A 21,670-nucleotide genomic window follows, 5' to 3' on the forward strand; every position below is an offset into this window, starting at 1 on the left:
ACAATAAGTACATGCTACGCACTTGAATATCGTTTGGACAAGTGACGCTCAGTATATCCTTATATTTTCTGAGCATTGATAGTAATTGAAAATGCAGGAATACCAGTTACAAAACTAAATAAACATGACAAATGACTACTTTGTGTAATATAACTGCAAACAGTATCAATCATTGTAAAGATATATAAACCTACCTGCTCCGACAACTTGCCTGTGATAGCATACGCAAGGGGCAGCAGTCACGCCTCGATCACATCGACAGTCTTTTGCATTTTGGTACACCAGAAGTACATTCATTTCCAATGGAATCTGCGTTTGCCTTGCAGCATTGCATTGCAGAGTCTGTTGCAGTGCGTTCTGTGTGGTGCATATGTTGGATTTATCGAACATATGCTCAAACTGTATGCGTAGGCCTCCTGTAGACTCCACTTTTCCAAGCACATACTTCACAATTTTCGACACCTCAAATGGGTTTCCCACATATGCATCCTAACAAAACAAACGCATCCCAACAAGAAGCGATTCATGATCATTTACACATTTATCCTCCACTCCAATTTTAGACTACTACTGTTGTCCATTCAGAACATTTATTTTCACCAAATTCGCTTCACCGACCTCTACTGGACACCGTACTTACAAATATATACTGAACAAAAATATAAATGCAACATGTAAAGTGTTGGTTTCATGAGCTGAAAAAAAAGACCCCAGAAATGTTCCATAGAAAAGCTTATTTCTCTCAAATGTTGTGCACACATTTGTTTACATCCCTGTTAGTTAGCATTTCTCCTTTGCCAAGATAATCCATCCACCTGACAGGTGTGGCATATCAAGAAGCTGATTAAACAGCATGGTCATTACACAGGTGCACCTTGTGCTGGGGACAATAAAAGGTCACTCTAAAATGTCACACAACAAAATGTCACCAATGTCTCAAGTTTTGCGGAAACGTGCAATTGGCAGAGCTGTTGCCAGATATTTTAATGTTAATTTCTCTACCAGAGAATTTGGCAGTACCCCAACCAGCCTCACAACCACAGACCACATGTAACCATGCCAGCCCATGAAAAATAACTTTTTTAAATGTATTTTTTAGGAGCTTAGTCCTGCTTTCAACTTACTCTTGAATGCACAACGTGCAATTTCGCAATTGGGTAGTGCATAATCAGTTTTCCTCTTGTCATAGCAGGCATTGCATCCCTCATGTCAGTCATTCCAATGCTGGAATGGTGGCCTAAATGAAAACGTTTGGGAACCCCTGGCGCAGCAGGTCGAATACATTCAGGGACGTGTGGGTATAAGGTCGAATCCCATTGAAGGCACACTTCTGAATTTTTAAAATGTGAAAACACACTTTCTGCACTGTTGTTCAAATAATTCGTTTTATTTAGTATAGTATAAGGTTCTGTTTAAGCACCCTAAAGAATGCCATAGCTTTCGTTTTTTAAAAAGAGTAAACTTGACGGCAAAAAAAGGGGAGCTTGATGTAAATCTGGCATTACAAATGATTATTAGCTAAGAAAGCCAACGATTTACCGCTACGCCACGGAGGTTTGATGAAAACAGCGGAGATAAAAAAAAGTTAATCTAATAATCACACGCTCCTATTTATTGCTGACCAGCAGATGTCACTAATGTGCATTTTGAACCGATAATGAAAAAGCTCTGAGTAATTAACCGTTTTTTGGCACAATATGGTGAAAGCTCCTATCACTACGCTCTGGCACTGTCGCTCTCAGAGGAACTCAGAAGAGGCGTGGAAAACAGCAGCGTGGGCCTGGGTAGACATTGTCGCCATTTTAAATGTGGCAAATTGTTAAGGTTTGCTTACTTAATTTCTCACTAATTGTCCAGTGCATAGTCAACTAAGGTATTATTACTTACACAACATCACCCTCCTATTATAAAATGCTATAACACTGTAATTCACACACACACACACACACACACACACATTATTGTAATTACTTCCTATGAGTGTGTTTGATAGAGAGAGCAAGTGACAGCATCAATAGCGGAAGTTTCTCTCTTCCTCTCCAATCTCCTAACCAAACACTTCTCTCCAGCAAGCATCCCACCCAGTGATCAAAGAGGAGAGAGGACTCAAAGGTATTTGATTTTACATCGTTTTACATCATTACTACTTTATAACTACCAGGTGTGGTTACAGTCACAGTTGGTGGCATGGCAGGGAGTAGATAGGGTATCACTTCTGCTTCAAATGGAACAACTTAATCTGTTGATGCTGTGGCTAGATTATGTAGCACCACACTGTATGTTTGTGCTGTATGTATGTATGCATGTACAGTTGAAGTCGGAAGTTTACATACACTTTAGGCAAATAAATTTAAACTCAGTTTTTCCCAATTCCTGACATTTAATCCTAGTAAAATTGCCCTGTCTTTGGTCAGTTAGGATCACCACTTTATTTTAAGAATGTGAAATGTCAGAATAATAGTAGAGAGAATGATTTATTTCAGCTTTTATTTCTTTCATCACATTCCCAGTGGGTCAGAAGTTTACATACACTTAATTAGTATTTGGTAGCACTGCCTTTAAATTGTTTAACTTGGGTCAAACGTTTCGGGTAGCCTTCCACAAGCTTCCCACAATAAATTGGGTGAATTTTGGCCCATTCCTCCTGACAGAGCTGGTGTAACTGAGTCAGGTTTGTAGGCCTCCTTGCTCACACACGCTTTTTCAGTTCTGCCTACACATTTTCTATAGGATTGAGGTCAGGGCTTTGTGATGGCCACTCCAATACCTTGACTTTGTTGTCCTTAAGCCATTTTGCCACAACTTTGGAAGTATACTTGGGGTCATTGTCTATTTGGAAGACCCATTTGCGACCAAGCTTTAACTTCCTGACTGATGTCTTGAGATGTTGCTTCAATATAGCCACATAATTTTCCTTCCTCATGATGCCATCTATTTTGTGAAGTGCACCAGTCCCTCCTGCAGCAAAGCACCCACACAGCATGATGCTGCCACCCCCGTGCTTCACGGTTGGGATGGTGTTCTTCGGCTTGCAAGCCACCCCCCTTTTTCCTCCAAAGATAACGATGGTCATTATGGCCAAACAGTTCTATTTTTGTTTCATCAGGCCAGAGGACATTTCTCCAAAAAGTAAGATCTTTGTCCCCATGTGCAGTTGCAAACCGTAGTCTGGCTTTTTTATGGCGGTTTTGGAGCAGTGGTTTCTTCCTTGCTGAGCGGCCTTTCAGGTTATGTTGATATAGGACTTGTTTTACTGTGGATATAGATACTTTTGTACCTGTTTCCTCCAGCATCTTCACAAGGTCCTTTGCTGTTATTCTGGGATTGATTTGCACTTTTCGCACCAAAGTACGTTCATCTCTAGGAGACAGAACGCGTCTCCTTCCTGAGCGGTATGACGGCTGCGTGGTCCCATGGTGTTTATACTTGTGTACTATTGTTTGTACAGATGAACGTGGTACCTTCAGGCATTTGGAAATTGTTCCGAAGGATGAACCAGACTTGTGGAGGTCTACAATTTATTTTCTGAGGTCTTGGCTGATTTCTTTTGATTTTCCCATGATGTCAAGCAAAGAGGCACTGAGTTTGAAGGTAGGCCTTGAAATACATCCACAGGTACACCTCCAATTGACTCAAATGATGTCAATTAGCCTATCAGAAGCTTCTAAAGCCATGACATCATTTTCTGTAATTTTCCAAGCTGTTTAAAGGCACCGTCAACTTAGTGTATGTAAACTTCTGACCCACTGGAATTGTGATACAGTGAATTATAAGTGAAATAATCTGTCTGTAACAATTGTTGGAAAAATTACTTGTGTCATGCACAAAGTAGATGTCCTAACCGACTTGCCAAAACTATAGTTTGTTAACAAGAAATTTGTGGAGTGGTTGAAAAACGAGTTTTAATGACTCCAACCTAAGTGTATGTAAACCTCCGACTTTAACTGTATGTATGTATGTATGTATGCAGCCTAGATTGTAAAAGGTTTTAAACATCTTAATTTCTAATGTACAGGATGAGTATTCTGTCGCACTTGTACTTGCTTTCACTCTGAACACACACAGTACAGATACACAACACACACACACACACGCACAGAAGTGAGCACTATTTTGTAACTGAAACCATTGTCTCTCCTCTCTCTGTTCTGTAGGGTAAGATGCTGAGTGCGTCCACCCCGACCCAGACGCTCCCCAGCGGAGAGGACAGTTCTGGTTCTGACAGGGGGTCAGAGGTCAGTGTTGGAGCTCCAGCCACAGAGACAGACCGCTTCGGCTTCATCCTGGGGAATGGATCCACTGCTGGGTCAGTACTAAGCAGAGCCTCTGGCTCAGCAGCACTGAAAACCAGTTTTTGCTCTCTCTCTCTCTCTTCACTGCAGAGGTTACCATTCTCTTTCTCTCTCTGTTTTTTAAAGATTGATTAGTTAAGATAAGAGAAACAATGCATTTCTGGTGAATAAAAGACACTAAAGACATCCTATAGCTTGCAACTTGCAACTGAATGCAAAAAAACACAGTTATGGCAGGAAAGGTGACAGTTCAGCATCACAGACAGAAACCATTTTTTTCAATAGATGCAAATACAAGTCAGTCTTTATTTAGTCCAAAGAATGGACCCAGGTAGAATCAGAACACAAATATAACAGTCACCTCCTACACTCTCTCACTCACTCTGTGTCGTTGAACATCCTGACCTGTTGCCATGGAGACAGTCGCACCGCCACCTTGTGGTTTTCCTGTTTCCTGTGTGTCTTTATGGTGTTTTCGTTCTCTGTGACGAGAACTGAAGGTGCAGTTGACTCATCTCAGTAAATGTGCAGATAATTTGGTCTACAGAAACAGGTGAGCCATAGTGAGGAGTTTGTTACCTGCCCTAGACATTTTATTATGACAGTTTTGTTTAAAGTGCTCACCATATTCTGCTGATGATATGTTGGTCAGGAGTGAAGGCCCGCCCCCTGAGCTCGTTAGACAGAGAGAGACCAAGTGGATCAACATCATCAGCCAATGGGATCGTGTCTTACTAAAAAAGTCCAGCAAGGTGTGTACTCTGCCTTTTAAATGTAACCTTTTCTGGAACACCAAACCCAGGTGTTTATTCTGGCATGACCCTTACACACCCTCCACCTGTCTCTCAGGTCAAAGAACAGTGTCAGAAAGGCATCCCAGCATCCCTCAGGGCTAAATGTTGGCCACTGCTGTGTGGCGCCACAGACAGAATGCGCCACAACAAGGACCTCTATCAGGTAAGAGAGCAACCACCTCTACAGATAGAACCAACAATTAGAACCTTACTGTGCCATTTGTATGATATACTTACTGTAAATCTACAAATATTGCAGAGTAAAACCTACTCATCAGGTACATCTCTCCCCCGCTATCAGACTCTGGACTCCAGGCCCGCCCTACAGAGCTGGGTGGACGTTATAGAGAGAGACTTAGACCGCCAGTTCCCTTTCCATGAGATGTTCCTCTCCAGAGACGGCCATGGGTAACAAAGCCTTATAATACTACAAATGGAATGATGATGATATACGAATCACATCTTTCTCCATCTCTCCTTCTTGTAGTGTTGTATAAATATCGTCTAGAGCGTTATCCCGTCAATGTCTGGTTCATCTGAGTGTTTTGTTGTTTGTGTGGGCAGACAGCGTGGTCTGTTCCGGGTGCTGAAGGCCTTTACTCAGCTGAAGCCTGAGGAGGGCTACTGCCAGGCCCAGGGACCTGTAGCAGCTGTACTGCTGATGAACATGCCTACTGAGGTACTGTTACAATCACCATGTTATCACCGGTGATCCTTCATCATCACGTTGAAAGGACTGGACCTTCGATCTCTCTTAATACCTTTGCTTTCCCCTCCTATAGGAGGCATTCTGGTGCCTGGTGCAAATCAGTGAACAGTACCTCCCTGGCTACTACAGTCCCCTTCTGGTAAGATGATGGCTCTACACGCACCGTTACTTTACTACACATGATCAATTTGGGATACAGTGTACTCGACAGTATAAACTGCATACGTGCTACTGCTACATCAATATGTTTTTCCATCAGTAAAGGGTTTGGATGTTGTAACATAGCTGAATAGCAGCTCTCCAGACACTTGTCTCTTTAATGTTGTCTGTAGGAGGGGGTTCTCTTTGACGCAGCCATGCTGACCAGGGTGCTGAAGAGGACGTGTCCCGCGGCTCACAAGCACCTGCAGAGACACGGCGTGGAGCCTCTGATGTTCGCCACCGATTGGTTGATGTGCCTGTTTACACGCCACCTACCTTTTAACACCCTGCTCAGGGTCTGGGACCTGTTCTTCTGCTACGGTCTGTACCTGAATAAGGGAATTAATTAATCCATCATCTATAGTCATATTTATTCATTCTATCAATCTTCTATCTATCCAATCTACCTATTCTTATTTCTTGGCCCTTCTGTCCACACTCAACGTTGAAAGAATCTCTCTAAGAGATTTGATTGCTCTGTTTCCCTCCTTGTGTTGTTTTTATCCCCCTCCATCAGGAGTGCGTGTGTTGTTCCAGGTGGCGGTGGTGTTGGTGCGCAGGGCTCTGGGCCGGGTGGAGCAGAGGGAGGCTTGCGAGGGCCAGATGGAGACTCTGGAGAGGCTGAGGGGTGTGAGGGAGCAGGTGCAGAAGGAGGACGACACCTTCATTGCAGAGGTCAGACACCTGGCCTCAGGACCGATACACATGTACACCAGTTATACTTGAACTATCTTACCATGTATATAAATACACACACCTGTGTGAGAGCATATAAACCCGCACTTTTACCACCTCCCCTCTATCTCCCTTTCACCCCCACCTAGGTGTGTTCTGTCCCCCTGTCGAGTAAGGATCTGGAGAGGCAGACAGAGAGAGAGCTGGAGAAGTGGAGAATGGAACGGCCCGCCTCCACCTTTGATCCCCGGGGTCGTTGCCATGGATATCGGATGGCGTGGGCGAGGGCTCAAGAGATGGAGGAGGAGAGGAACAGGAAGAAGAGGGAGAAAGGTAACCTGTCCCTTCCTCCGATTTCCTCGCACTCCCTCCTCTCTCTCTCTCCCTCACTCCTCCGCAATAGGAAGAAAGGGAGCAAGACAGACACAGGAGAGTGCGAGGGAGGGAATCTGAGGAGAGGAAGTGAGATGGATGGTAGTCTAGTGAGGGCTCAGGGTGTTCCACCTCCAGCTACAGAGGATAGGGCCCCAGTGGAAATGAGAGAACCGTTAGAACACAAAGAACCACTAGGACAGGAGGACAGAAGCCAGAAAACCCAGCTGACCCCAGATTCAGACGGAGAACCGTCCCAGCAGCGTCAGCTCACCTCTGACCACAGCGTCACCTCACAGGGTCAAGGAGAGGAGCAGGGGGGTTTCAGCCAGACCCATGCCTCTGAGCAGTACAGCGACAGCCAGACACAGGAAACTAACCACAGTAAAGGCACCATGCAAACACAGGAAGTACTGAACAAACAGTCAACAGCGAGTGCAAATATCATCACAGAGCACATAGTGACAGAGACGAAGGGTGAGGCAGAGAAAAGCAAGGATACAGAGACACATGCAGAAGCAAATACAGAGGAGGAAACTGCTCCACACACAGACACAGAACTGAAGACATACACTGAAGCAAAGACAGAGGAGGAAACAGCTCCACGCACAGACACAGAACTGAAGACATACACTGAAGCAAAGACAGAGGAGGAAACAGCTCCACACACAGACAAAGAACTGAAGACATACACTGAAGCAAAGACAGAGGAGGAAACAGCTCCACGCACAGACACAGAACTGAAGACATACACTGAAGCAAAGACAGAGGAGGAAACAGCTCCACGCACAGACACAGAACTGAAGACATACACTGAAGCAAAGACAGAGGAGGAAACAGCTCCACGCACAGACACAGAACTGAAGACATACACTGAAGCAAAGACAGAGGAGGAAACAGCTCCACACACAGACACAGAACTGAAGACATACACTGAAGCAAAGACAGAGGAGGAAACAGCTCCACACACAGACACAGAACTGAAGACATACACTGAAGCAAAGACAGAGGAGGAAACAGCTCCACACACAGACACAGAACTGAAGACATACACTGAAGCAAAGACAGAGGAGGAAACAGCTCCACACACAGACACAGAACTGAAGACATACACTGAAGCAAAGACAGAGGAGGAAACAGCTCCACACACAGACACAGAACCGAAGACATACACTGAAGTAAAGACACAGGATGAAACAGTGCCAGAGACCCACACATATGCAGAGACCCAGATACACGCAGAAGCCAAAACAGAGGAGGAAATGGAGGCAGAGGTACAGAAAGGACTACATACAGATAAAAGTGTAGGGACCGAGACGGACATGGGGTCAAAAACAGAGACTCAAACAGATGTGAATACAGACATGGAGACAGACACACAACAAGAGGCAGATGTAAACTTAGAGGCAGAAACAGACATGGGTTCACTGACAGAGACAGAGAGAGACAAAGACACTGACACAGAGACACACACCGACAAGGAGATAGAGGCACGTACCGAGATACAGTCACAAAAAGGGACAGAGACACACACAGATGAAAAATCTGAGGCAGAGAGAGAAACAGAGGTAGAGGCACATACAGAAACAGAGACACAGGGAGAAAATGAGTCAGCAATGCACATAGAGGCAGACACAAGAGTAGATGCAGAAACAGACTTGGGGTCACAGGTGGAGGCAGAAACACAGACAGAATCAGAGATAGAGGTGCCTGTATACACAGGGGTCGAGACGGGCACAGACGAAGCCACTGAGACAAACACAGGGATAGAGACGGCCATGGAGTCTCCAAATGAAATTCAGAGACAAACAGAGACAGCAAAGATAGAGGTACAGTACACAGAGCCCTCTAGGATAACACCAGCCAATCAGAGCCAGGTTTCTCCAGAGTTGACCTCCACTACTGAGCCTGAGGGGGAGAGGGACTCATCAGGCCAAGACCAGAAGCTACCTGAAGAACCCCAGAATCCAGTCAGAATCCATCCAGAGGAGAATCAGGAGACCCAGAACGTCAGAGAGAGTGAAGGAGAGAAAGAGGAGGAAGTATTCACACTTCCCTCTCAGGAAGACTCAACTGAAATCCTTCCATCCTTACATCAGGGGGAATCACTGAAAGCTGACTTCCCTCCCATACCTGGCAACCCAAAGTCACAAAGTCAGAGTGAGAAGAGTGAGTCTCCCCCTCCTACAGACTCAAAGGCAGGCTCTGGCAACTCAGTGTCCACACATGCTGATGTCTCGTCCCAAAGGACCACGCCCTGTGATGGACCGTGGGCAACCCCTTCCGGAGACTTCCGGCTCTGCAAGTCCTCCAGCTCCCGGAGGCTCACCCGCAGGCTCTCTGAGGATCTCTTCACTAACCCCAACCAATCACAACCCACCTTCACACACTCCAATCAATCAAATACAGGTTTCATTCAGTCCAATCAACCACAGCCCACACCTCCCATTCATGTACCAAAGCACCCAGAATCACCCCAACGAGTGACAGGGAGCACCCCGGCCACTGTCCCACCTCAGACTGGGCCCACACCAGACAGAGGGCCGACCGACACCCCCAGGCGATTTGGTCTCTTCCGCAGGCACAAAGATCCCGTCCCCAAAATCCTGATCCAGGACTTCAGTGATGGGACGGGTGAGGGGCGCACGGTCAAGGGGAAGGAAGAGGAGGAGAAGCTGAGCTCCAGAGAGAGGAGGAGGAGACGGAGGGAGCAGGAGAGGAGGGAGAAAGAGGAGGAGAAGTTACGGAAGAAGAGGGAGAAGGAGTTGGAGAAAGAGAGAAAGAGGGAGAGGAGGAAGCCTCAGACGAGGGGGAAGAGTTTTCAGGTGCAACCCAGCAATGTTCCCCTCCCTGGAAACAGTGGCTCACAGACATTTGGTTCCAAAAGAAACTCAACTCCATCTATGGAGACATACTTTTAATAAGCAAGGAAAGAAATCGACATACTAAGTTTTTACAAACCACAAAAATGACCCATAAAACATCTCATCCAAGTGTAGACTTCAAAAATAAAAAATGTAAATAAAACAATTTATATTTTCAAACTGAGGAAAAAATGTTTGTTTTTTTATTCTAGGGCTTGTGTACATTGATCAACGACATAAACAGGAAGTGCTTGTTGTCCATTTCCTCATAATTCCAGAATCCCCAGTGTGATATCATCATCATGGTCCAATAAAAAGGCTGAATGTCCCGTCACTGTCCCTCAGAGAATCTACTGAGTGCAGACTTTCTTCTCAAAGCTGCAACGGTCATTAGAACTAGAAAGGTCTGCATACTTTAAATCCAGATTCAAAAAAATTATTACAAGGTTAAGTCTGCATCCAATGTGATTAGTACAGTCTTCAGATTAGATCCAGACCTTTTTTAATCTCTTTAAATATCTCCTCGCAGGGATTCTATAAGTAGGTTTAACAAACAGTCTCCCAAACACATACACACACAAACACACGTGGCTTCAACTCCACCACCCCAGGTCATGGCAATGATGCTTGGGTGTCGTCGTCGCTGTCACTGGCCAACACTTCTTGGCTCTTGATCGTCTGATTGGTCAGTTGAGAATCAGAGGGACAGACTGACCCGAAAAACAGCGAGCGGAACTGAGCGGGGATAAAGTGAGAGATGGGGGAGAGCGGTTCGTTTTACATTGATCCCAGCAGTTGTATAAGTAACAGCAAGCCCTTTGACAACAAAGCTCACCTTTTTATTTGGAGGTCTTTCAGTGTCCTCGGTCTCTTCCTCCTCCTCCTCCTCCTCTCCGCTCTCTAGCCTGCGCCTGTGTATGGCTACAGATGGCTGAGTTGTAAGTGTGTGATTGGGCGAGGGGGACCGGGGTGCAGGGGCATCGGAGGGACCTGCTAATTCACTGGTCTCCATGGCAATGAGGTAGGAGTCAATGTCGTCGTTCATAAAGTCGTCAGGAGGTGGCGGCGAGCGAGCTCTGGGGAGAGCGGAGAGGATTCTGGGTAAAGAGCAGGGTCCTGTACAAAGAGGTATGACTGTTCTGAATGTTTGACAGTTAATGTTCAATTACTGTTTTGTATTATTGTTGTTATGGTTACGGAGGTTGGAATCATCAGACAGAGTGGCAAGCACGAAGTTCACCTCCAGAACACTGTCTGTTACACTTAACACCAAGGGTCTGACAAAAACAGATACACAGAAATTAGTGATACACAGGAAACAAAATATCCTAATACCTTTCATATTGGTATGTGTGAGTTGTGAATATGTATCCTTACCTGCCTGGCTCATCAAAATACACAGAGACAGGAAGACCTGTGGATTCTGCAAACACCAGCAAGCCCTGAAAGACAAGGCAACACTTCATTAAGTGGCCTGCTATGATGCCTTCAAATTACTTATGACATACCACGCCAGATTATAACAACAGTAATAACCCATTTGACAAGTGACATAACCCCACATACCCTCAGCTCCTTTAGGCAGAATGTGATGCTGGTCTGAGCTCCGACAGCAAAGTGGTCAAACTCATCAGAACTCAGACACAGTTCAGTCAGCATGGCTTTGGATTGCTCTGCAAGAGAGAGAGAAAGGGAGTGGGGGGAGATTAAATATATTACTATCATGTTGCTATATTGGGTTATTGACTTATTAAAAAATACAAAATAAACACTATACCACCAACACTTCAATAGTGTAGAAAAACAAAACGTTTCTCCTCACCTGCCTCGTCATCTACATGGTTCCTGAACCACACTCGTTCTCCACTCACTGACACACTCACCTCTTCCAGAGAGGGAGGGAAATGCAGCACTGTGTCAACCAGCAACCTGGAGTAAAGAAAGAAGGACAAATAAAAGCGATGCACAGGAGGTAAGATGACAGGAGAGGAACACTGAAAAAGAGAGAGAGAGAGAGAATGTGTTGACCTGGGCTGGGCGCGAAGCATGTTGGCACAGCTCTCTTTATCAAACACGGCCTGCAGACTCTCACTGTCCTGGAATGACAGGTTGTGTGTCTTCAGCAGCCCTACAGAACGCAAACACACACACACAATTGATATGCCTTGGTTAGGGGAAAGCTAAGGATGTAAGGAAGTTTAAATTGGTTGACACTCTTTAGATAAAACTGTTCTATGGTTATTTTATGGCACTTTAACGGTCTGTACCATGTTTGCAGTGCAGGGTGAAGGTGAGACGACTCTTCTCTCCATCCAGTTCAATGTGACACTTCTCTACTGTCTTCTCCAGAGACGACAGGGACCTGAACACAGCCTGCACACACTGAGAGAGAGGGAGAGAGAGAGGAGAATAAGTAGACAGTATTAAACTGTAGATAACAGAAATGTGTCAAACAGGGTTGGGCTTAATTCGAATTGAAGGCAGTCAATTCAAGAAGTGATTAGAATGTAAAATTCAGAATATTTTATTTTTTATGAATAACTTATACTTCTCAGTTTATTGAGAAGTCATTGAAAATAAATGTAATTTTTTTCCATTATTGAATTGTTATTTTAGTTTACTTCCTGGATTGACTGCCTTCAATTCGAATTGAGCCCAACCCTGGGGTCAAAGCAATGTGTCTGTACCTTGATGGCCATCTTGCAGCGAAAAGCATGTCCACAGGGAATGGTGTATCTGTAAAAGAATGTAAGCAGCCATAGGTAGTGTACCCTATCTTTCTTTCGCGTTCTCACACACACACACACACACCATACCTGCTGAAGAAGAGTGGGGAGAAAAGGAAGCATGCGTAGGCTGAGCGGGACGAGTTCACAGAACGCAGAGCCAGCTGGGAGACAGGAAACAGGAAAGATATACTTTACAGTTTCAGCCCAATCCCTGGGCCGCAATGATGTCTTGGCAACAATAGTGTAGAAGTTAGTGAGAATGAGTGTCAGTGTATTTTGGTATGCATATCCAAGTGTGTGTGTGTGTATCATGGTAAATCACCCCATTCTCCTGTGGCTCCAGGTACAACTCATCACCTATCCTGGACAGAGAGTGGATGGCCTTGGCCAGCACTGTAAAACACAGACACACAAATCATCACAATTTCATTCAAGAAAAAGGCATGTAACTAGCTAGCTAGGTGGTGGTATAAAATGTATTCTCAAATGTCAGGTGGGATAAGTACCTTTCACGTTGCCCCCTGTCACAACGCAGTCCATGTCAGGGAGGTGACAGTACTTCAGTGTGAGTGGCCTCTCTGGATGCAGGGTTGTTTGAGTTACCTTACAGGTATACAGATCACACTTTCATAGCGCCTGGACAGGAAGGGTGTGTCAGTCAGAGACATATATAGCTACAGTTACAAGGGGTTTCTTGGCTACTCATCCCTCGCAGAAAGCTGACAAATATCAAGGTGACTATGTTTGATAGCAAATTATCAGTGAGCAAAGGTTGCTCCAGGGACTTTTGAAATGGGTAGCACTTGTCAACATGATTGCAGAAGGAAGCTAGCCAGCAAAAAATGTAATTCCAAAGGAGTAACGTTATATTAATGGCAAATTAGCAAAGTTATTTACTGACCAAAGATTGCTAGCGACGTTATAACACCAGTTCACAATGTAGCTAGCTAAGGGTACTTGCTGCATGGATAGCTTGTTAGCTAGCTAGCTACTTAGCTAGCTAGCAAGCTAACAGTACCAGCTAGCTAGCTAGCTAGTTGAGTAAAGTGAAATCTGTTTAGCTAGCTAGCATTTTAGTCAGAAACTATCATTCCTGCTCGACTGGCTAGATTCAGAAGGTTTGTGCATTATACCGGCCATTAATATTATTCACTAACTTCCATAGCTAGCTATAAATATACACAGCAATGCGTTGTAAATACTCACTTTGTTTACTTCAAAGCCGCCATAACGCGCCTCTTTCCGGCCGACCAATCAGAGAAACGAATGGGCGTGTTCTTGTTGATGAAGGGCCTGCGCATATACTGATCTGTCTGTATCTTTGGGCAGCTTCCAAACAACGCGGAGTATCAAGTCTAATCGGTAAATCCTTCATTAGAGAAACAGGTCCTATCAATCAATTCACACACTCCACAGCTTTCAATTGGAGGTTGTAACTATACTGAACAAAAATATAAACGCAACATGGAACAATTTCAATGATTTTACTGAGTTACAGTTGGTAGAGCATGGCGCTTGCAACGCCAGGGTTGTGGGTTCGTTTCCCACGGGGGGGGCAGTATGAAAAATGTATGCACTCACTAACTGTAAGTAGCTCTGGATAAGAGCGTCTGCTAAATGACTAAAATGTAAATGTAATCTATGGATTTCACATGATTGGGCAGGGGCACAGCCATGGGTGGGCCTCCCCAGCGAATCAGAAGGAGTTTTCCCCCACAAAAGGGCTTTATTACAGACAGAAATACTCCACAGTTTCATCAGCTGTCTGGGTGGCTGGTCTCAGATGATCCCACAGGTGAAGAAGCCGGATGTGGAGGTCCTGGGCAGGCGTGGTTACACGTTTGGGTGTACTGCCATATTCTCTAAAATGACGTTGGAGAGAAATTAGCATTAAATTATCTGTCAACAGCTCTGGTGGACATTCCTGCAGTCAGCATGTCAACTTGAGACATCTGTGGCATTGTGTTGTGTAACAAAACTGTACATTTTAGAGTTGCCTTTTGTTGTACCCAGCACAAGGTGCTGTGTAATGATCATGCTGTTTAATCAGATTCTTGATATGCCACGCCTGTCAGGTGGATGGATTATCTTGGCAAAGGAGAAATGCTCACTAACAGGGATGTAATCAAATGTGTGGCAAAAATTTGAGAGTGGCGCAGTGGTCTAAGGCACTGCATCACAGTGCTAGCTGTGCCACTAGAGATCCTGGTTCGAGTCCAGGCTCTGTCGCAGCCGGCCGCGACCGGGAGACCCATGGGCGGCGCACAATTGGTCCAGCGTCGTCCAAGGTAGGGGAGGGTTTGGCCGACTGTAAGTCGCTCTGGATAAGAGCGTCTGCTAAATGACTAAAATGTAAATACTGTTTTTGTCTGTATGGAACATTTCTGGGATATTTTATTTAAGCTCATAAAACATGGGACCAACACTTTACATGTTGCGTTTTATATTTTTGTTTATATAACATTTGTTTGCAAAGAACATCTCACAGTTGTTCAAAATCACTCATGTTCAAAATCAGCTTCAACATGATCAAATTTCTGTTAGAAGAACAAAAAGGATTTTGTAAATGTATCACAGATATATCTTCGTGTGGAACAGTAGAAGCAATGTCTTTCCTAATGTGAAGCCAACTCCTTTTGCTCAGACAAAAATAGCCCCAAAAAAGCCTCCTGACCACACTATGCTGAGAAAGAGGGCATGTGCCAGTGTATACATGTGTGGCAGAGAGACAGAATGAGAGAGAGAGAGAGAGAGAAAGCAAAAGAGAGAGAGAGAGAGAGAGAGAGAGAGAGAGAGAGAGAGATTGAGTCACTGTCACTTGTGGATGAAAGGGCTATAGAGTAGTTAGACCAGCCTCACTGGTCTTTCTCGTTGGTCTGGGTGCATGTCTCTGTCTGTAAGGCCTGTGGAATGCTGATGACCCTCTTCTCCTCCTAGTGATGACATGATCACTCCCCGATCGAAAGAAGGAAAACTTCTCCACCACGAAAATAGGCACGTGTGACTTCTAGAGATAGAGAGAAACAAACAGGAGAGTGAGATAATTTGATAGAGAGGAAAAGGAAGAGAGAGTGCCAGAGTGAGAGAGAGCGAGAGAGTGTAAGAGAGACAGAAGAGTTTGAGCGGGTTTTAGCGTTGCTGTTTTTTGACACTGCGGAGTCGACAGAGCAATGTTACAACTTTTCTGACAACCCATGGAGGACTGGAATGAGCATGCAACAGACAGAGGAAATAAGGGGAAAGAATATGTCAACAATCCATCGGGAAAAACTGGTGAAGTATGACAGTGGAGAATGACTGGAATGAAAACGAGAACAACCCTAACATGCTTCCTAACAAGACAAAAGACGCCAGGGCACATGCCTGAAACTGAACTAAGACTGAGGACAAACACAAGGAATATTCCAGATTGTTCTCTGTAACTCAATCTCAATAGCCGCTGGTCTGTCTAATCCATAATCCATATACAGCATATCATATTATGTACTGTATGTTTGTTTGTATATACCATCATTGGTCTAACCTAGGGGGTCTGATGTAAGAGTGCTCTCTGTCCTGGATGTCTCAACCAAGCCCCTCCGTGGACACCCAGACTCTGCTTCAGTCCATGCTCCAGAGACTGAGGCTCCAGCCTGGCTCAGAGACCCAGCACGGCAGGCAGGGACAGGCCCCCCACGGCCCCACCACAGCTGCCCAGGGCCAGGGGGAGGATGGGGGGAGACCTGGGGCTAACATCATTGGCAATGGATCTGTGGCGCTGTCTCCGGCTGATGATGTCAGAGGGGCTGAGGGCAAAGGGGGATGTGAGAAGGCCAGGAAGCATGAGATGAGGATGTGGGACTCCAGGGAGGAGTTTAGGATACCGGCTTGGGACAGTAATGTTTGGGGATCCAGACGGAAAGAGAAAGGGGAGGAAGGGAGGAAGCAACCCACTGGCAGTCTCCCCAAGTTGGACAGGGGACAGATGGTGTCATCCCCTTCGGCTGCTCAGGGTGCCCCTGTCCTCACCCCCTCCCCCTCACAGGATGCTGGCAGTGAAAGAGGTGACCCAGGGGGGTCAGCGGGGGCTCTACCAACAATGATGACCTTCACAGGAACTCAAACCGGGAATGAGGGCCACATTGACCCATCACCTCTGGGTAACTCATCTCTAAACTCCAAGACCAAGGGTGCTCAGAACCATGACGGGTCGGTTCTAATGGCGTCAAACTCTGACTTTACCCCCAGAGTCTATGATTGGTCCTTGAAGAGCACAGAATTATATCCAGACATGGGGAGTCAAATGGAGAGGTGGCGGCCTTTGGAGAATGGGTCAGAGATTCCGGGACATGATGTCATGGAGATTATGTCACCCAGTCAAGGTGTAGCAGAAAACACCTCGTCAACTAAGATGATGAAGAGATTGTCTGAGAACACAACACAGAGATGGACACAGAGGATAAAGGAGAAATGGAGGGACAGGCATGGGAGTTTTGGGAAGAAAAGGAAAGCGGAGGATGGAGTGAGAGAAGAGAGGAAAGATGCAAAACAAGTTAAAGTAAGTACAGTAGAGTTTACTTTGACTCATTTTATTTATTTGATGATACAGACCATTTCATTAGCAAATACATCAACAAGTAACATCTTCGCTAACCTTTGTTAGCTTACTGACTAGCATTACACTCGAAGATTCAATACATTTTTCATTCAACAGTTTCCACGGCAACATCAGCTGTCAACCAGAGAAGATAAAGTCACTAAGATGTCCAATAAAGAAGGCGATACTCAGTCACCAATCAGAGAGGGCAAGGAGGAAGCCCCTCCCACTCTGTCAGAAGACAGTGGTACAGAGGGTCAGTTCAGGTCGGTTCAAAACAACCAGACAATCAAACAGCTGTCAGTGTAGCAGATCAGCGTCGATATGTGTTAGCGGCCATGGTTTGGTTGTTCAGCCTCTGTGCATTTGGCTAACTCATTACCCAAGGAAGTAGATTATAACTACTGTCTTGTGATTTGATGTGCATTGGTTCAAATGTAATATGTGTACCAGTTTGCCTATAGTTACGGCATGGAGTATTTCCTAGTCAGGTCATGAAAACCTTTTTGCCTTAATTATATACTATGGAACAGCGGGGACTGTGAAGAGACACACAGGCACAGACACACATACACATGATAAGACACACACTCTACACACACGTACACATGAAGGGATCCTTAATAAATACAAATACAAACAGGGCTAAGAGATTCTTCTGACTATGTGATCTAACTAGGAATAACACCTTGCTCAAGATATTACCTACCTATGATTTCACATCTGAGTAAGTTCTGTGTGCTATTTGTGTATGCAAGGGGAGGTTGTCATAGCTGAGACATTAGTTAGGGTGATACTGTGCACTTTCAGCTTTGAGGTGTCAGACACACCCTAGTCACTGACAGTTACTGCCTCTCACTCGCACACACACAGGAAGTTCTCAGTTCCTGTTTTAGTTAGTATTGAGTAAGACAGTGGTGCTTTGATAGATAGTTATATACTGTATGTACATGTTTGATATATCTAATCTAGTATTCCTTATTTGTCATGACAGATCCCCAAGTTCCTTTGAGTTCAGTCTTGGATCCTTTAGCTTGTTGGAGGAGATCCTCACAGGGCAGGAGTGGGCCAGGTTTCTAAACCCATCACAAGTAGACGCCTCAGCCAATCAAACACCAGCTGAAGAGGTCACAAATCAATCAGAGACCAGCCAGAACCGCCCACAAGATCATGAGAGCGCCCAATCAACTTTGACCTTGGACAGAGTCAGCCAATCAGGAAACGTGAACAGTCAGTGGGACTTCAGACCAAGTGAATTGGACCAAAGTTATGATAGAAGCACTGATGTTTCTGCACCTGTCAATATGAATATCACAGAACCAAGCCTTGTCCAAGAACAGAACAGTAAATGTGAACTCATCCAATCAGCACCAAAGGAATACTGTCATGTCCAATCACAAACCAGCTCTGATGAAGTGAGGCCAAATCATATCCCTGTGTTAGAGTTCTCCTTCATTAAGGTAAGATTTCACTCAAACATTATTGGGTAGTTTCCTGGATGCAGATTAAGCCTAATCCTGGACTAAAAGGTAATTTAAATTAGGAGATTCTCCATTGAGTTTGCATTTTAGTCCAGGACTAAATTTAATCTGTGTCCGGGAAATCGCCCCTATAGGCCTTAACTTAAACCCTATCACTAACCTTTTATGTAACCCTAAATTAACTCATCCTGATTAACTAAAAATATATGCCTTTGGGGGGGTTCTACTAAGATACCATATGGAATTGTTTCAAGATGGTCATACCATGGATCATTTAGCTATTTGATTTGGAATTTTAGGACCACTGTAGGTATATAAAAAAATAATAATGAATTTGTCCTTTACTACTGTACTATAGCCCATAGAAATGCATTGAATAACATTAATAAATGGCAAAACAGAGTAAAAAAAAGAATCATAAGGAATAATAAGTGTCTGTCCTATATCTAGGAGTTATAAGAAAGCTCAGGAAATATTTTAGTTTTTTTGGACACATATTTAACCCCTTTTTTTGTTGGCACAAAACTACCTCCATACTTCCACTCATTTTTTAAACCAGTACCGGGTTACCTTCAGACGAGTGTAGCCCAAACGGTTTGGACACTACAGACAGAAGTTGGCACATCGGTGGTACTGACTTCAGACGAGTCCAGTGGGACCAAACCGATTTTCGGGATGTCTCATGGTCTGACAAACACCGCTGTAGTTCCACCGCAGATGCGGAAGGTCAACATAGGCGGATGCAGTGGATTGACTCAGCCCTTGCAAAAAAACGATATCTCTATCTTAAACTGACAGATTTTGATGGGGATTTTTGTATTATGTTACATAGTTTGATGCACTGGTGCGTCAGTAATAGACTCTTAAGGATTAAAGTTGATAATAGTGTACCTTGTTGTTCCACAGCCAGTGGAGGTCTTGGACAGCTCTGCCCTGAAGAGCAGGGTCCACCTGAACAGAAAAAGAGTGCACCAGTCACAGGAGAGGGAAGAAGAGAGGGAATGTTTAAAAGGAGAGGGGAGAGAGAGAAAAGAAGACAACTCAGTCCCATCTGATGAGGACAAGAGGGAAGAGGGGGACAACTTCATGATGCCTCTCTACCCCCTGAAATCCTCCCTTTCCCCTCTCACTCCATCCTCCCCCTCTTCCTCCCCCTCCTCACATCCCCTTGTCACCCGAAGTATACTGCGACACTCCATGTCTCAAGATTTAGAGTCCTCACTATCAATGGAAACAGTGACCAAAAAGGTAAGGACAGATTTTACTCTCATTTGTCTGTCCCACACTGTCAGCATTTGGACTACTGTAAATTGAAAAATCACCTGGGGCATTCACCCAACCCTTCTCTCTCACTCTTTCTCTCTGTCTCTCTCTCTCTCTTCTCTCCTCTCTCTTTCTCAGAGGCGGATGTCAAAATCTCGTCACGTGCGGTTCTCTGAGGAGGTAGTTACCATGCCGCCCAGCCTCCTGATCCAGCAGGATTACGAATCAGAGGAGGATTGTGGGACAGAGGAGTACTCCACACTAGAGGAGAATGCAGTGATGAAGGAGGAAGTTGAAGTTGTGCCGATGATGCCACAGCCCACTGCTGCTCTCCCCGCCTGGATATTAGCTCTGAGGAAGAAGACAAGGAAGAAACACTGAACAATAACTGGCTCATCCTTGTGCTTATCCTTGTCTACCCTTATTTAAACAAGAAATTACCTTGAGAATCTCCTTTGCAAGAGAGACTTGGCAATATAGTGAAAGCACTTTGTAATTACTTTTGCATCTTTTTTTTTGCTTCGCTCAATCTACAAGCAAACACACTCATGTCATTACATGATCGTTATGTTTATGTCTGAAAATGTTCTAAGTCCATTAGCATGGAATGTCAGGAGACAATAGTTATAATGGACTGTTTCTCTCTCTAAATTCAATTCAATTTGCTTTATTGGCATGACGTAACAATGTACATATTGCCAAAGCTTACTTTGGAGATGTACAATATTAACATAATTTTCTCTCTCTCTCTTGTCTCTCTACTCTCTCTCTCCTCATCAGTCCTTATTAACAGTGGTATAACACCATTAAGAAGCTCTTTAGCTGATCTATTAGTGCTGTGATGGGTCCTTGGTGAGAGGAGGAGTGCACAGGTTGTGTGTGTGTGTGTGTGTATATGTATCTGCGCATATTTGTTTTCCACCAGGTTCCAAGATCACTATAAGACCACGTAATCTCTTCTCATACCCCCTTAAACCCCCCATCGTTATAGTACATCACAAATGGAGATCATAAGAGCAAGACAGATGGAGAAAGGGATGAGGCCGGGTACCTGTAACATATGAACTACAGAGTATGTACAAAGGTAATGGGACCAGGGCAAAGCTTTTATGTGGCGGCAGACTGTGTAACAACTATAATATTGAGAGTAACAATTTATAAAGTCCCCTGTAGCTCAGTTGAGCATGGCGCTTGCAACGCCAGGGTTGTGGGTTCGTTTTCCCACGGGGGGCCAGTATGAAAATGTATGCACTCACTAACTGTAAGTTGCTCTGGATAACAGCGTCTGCTAAATGACAGAAATGTAAAATAAAGTTATTTTAAGCTATAATAGTTTGTTTTTACTCATTTATTCATCCCACCGTACAGAGATAGTTTGCCCCAAAAGATTGGAACATTTTAAAAGTTCTTCAAGGGGTTCAATTGTTACCTTCACCCACATGAACATGGAACATATCAACAGCTGCTGATGAACTTAGGAAGTGGGGGAGGATCCTCCTCTCTGCCGATTGGTTGAAGTGGAATGTCACTCAAAGCTGCTGCTGCTGCTGCTGCTGCTGCTGCGTCTTCTTCTTCTTCTATGGTATAATGCGGTCCACAAATGTTTAAGGTGCATGCCGCCACCTACTGTGCTGGAGTGTGCAATTAATCATGGTTTGCCTAATTCTGTACTACAAGGAAATAAAAAATATAAAAAGAAAAAAAAACCTACTAA

General features: G+C 44.6%; 3 protein-coding genes across 4 annotated transcripts; 2 read left to right on the forward strand and 1 right to left on the reverse strand.

The window, feature by feature from the left end:
• Window positions 1-2,053: 2,053 nt before the first annotated feature.
• On the forward strand, window positions 2,054-9,964 carry tbc1d10c (TBC1 domain family, member 10C; the record flags this gene model as incomplete). Its single annotated transcript, XM_084149941.1, has 10 exons — window positions 2,054-2,112; window positions 4,155-4,306; window positions 4,945-5,044; window positions 5,142-5,249; window positions 5,388-5,494; window positions 5,651-5,765; window positions 5,869-5,934; window positions 6,128-6,317; window positions 6,514-6,671; window positions 6,821-9,964. The coding sequence occupies exons 2-10, from the start codon at window positions 4,161-4,163 to the stop codon at window positions 9,962-9,964; spliced, it is 4,134 nt and encodes a 1,377-aa protein (XP_084006067.1). The 5' UTR covers window positions 2,054-2,112; window positions 4,155-4,160.
• rad9a (RAD9 checkpoint clamp component A) lies at window positions 9,947-13,907 on the reverse strand. Of its 2 annotated transcripts, none has more exons than XM_084149942.1 (13): window positions 13,843-13,907; window positions 13,143-13,272; window positions 12,959-13,029; window positions 12,724-12,797; window positions 12,595-12,643; window positions 12,175-12,289; window positions 11,936-12,035; window positions 11,730-11,836; window positions 11,474-11,580; window positions 11,285-11,349; window positions 11,077-11,184; window positions 10,743-10,983; window positions 9,947-10,642 (listed from the first exon to the last, which is right to left on the reverse strand). In XM_084149942.1, the coding sequence occupies exons 2-13, from the start codon at window positions 13,174-13,176 to the stop codon at window positions 10,520-10,522; spliced, it is 1,194 nt and encodes a 397-aa protein (XP_084006068.1). In that variant the 5' UTR covers window positions 13,177-13,272; window positions 13,843-13,907; the 3' UTR covers window positions 9,947-10,519. The 2 variants fall into 2 exon arrangements, with proteins under 2 accessions (XP_084006068.1, XP_084006069.1); XM_084149943.1 differs by having other exon boundaries at window positions 13,538-13,849.
• Window positions 13,908-15,590: 1,683 nt separating this feature from the next.
• Window positions 15,591-21,284, forward strand: LOC311107311 (uncharacterized protein). The gene is made up of 5 exons (XM_084149796.1): window positions 15,591-17,173; window positions 17,330-17,478; window positions 18,207-18,672; window positions 19,600-19,941; window positions 20,095-21,284. The coding sequence occupies exons 1-5, from the start codon at window positions 16,196-16,198 to the stop codon at window positions 20,335-20,337; spliced, it is 2,178 nt and encodes a 725-aa protein (XP_084005922.1). The 5' UTR covers window positions 15,591-16,195; the 3' UTR covers window positions 20,338-21,284.
• The last annotated feature ends 386 nt before the right edge of the window (window positions 21,285-21,670 follow it).

The sequence above is a fragment of the Coregonus lavaretus genome (genome assembly GCF_964263955.1).
Source record: "Coregonus lavaretus genome assembly, chromosome: 32".
Lineage (NCBI taxonomy): Eukaryota > Metazoa > Chordata > Actinopteri > Salmoniformes > Salmonidae > Coregonus > Coregonus lavaretus.

What these genes read in the sequence shown, in the direction of transcription:
- LOC311107311 (XM_084149796.1), top strand. Translation starts at nt 16,196, where the DNA reads ATGTCTCAACCAAGCCCCTCCGTGGACACCCAGACTCTGCTTCAGTCC. An exon ending in GGTACAGAGGGTCAGTTCAG is followed by an intron (nt 17,479 to 18,206) that starts GTCGGTTCAAAA and finishes TTGTCATGACAG; the next exon opens with ATCCCCAAGTTCCTTTGAGT. An exon ending in TGGAAACAGTGACCAAAAAG is followed by an intron (nt 19,942 to 20,094) that starts GTAAGGACAGAT and finishes TCTCTTTCTCAG; the next exon opens with AGGCGGATGTCAAAATCTCG.
- rad9a (XM_084149942.1), bottom strand. Translation starts at nt 13,176, where the DNA reads ATGGACTGCGTTGTGACAGGGGGCAACGTGAAAG. An exon ending in TCCCCACTCTTCTTCAGCAG is followed by an intron (nt 12,644 to 12,723) that starts GTATGGTGTGTG and finishes ATTCTTTTACAG; the next exon opens with ATACACCATTCCCTGTGGAC. An exon ending in TCTGCCTAAAGGAGCTGAGG is followed by an intron (nt 11,350 to 11,473) that starts GTATGTGGGGTT and finishes CTTGTCTTTCAG; the next exon opens with GGCTTGCTGGTGTTTGCAGA.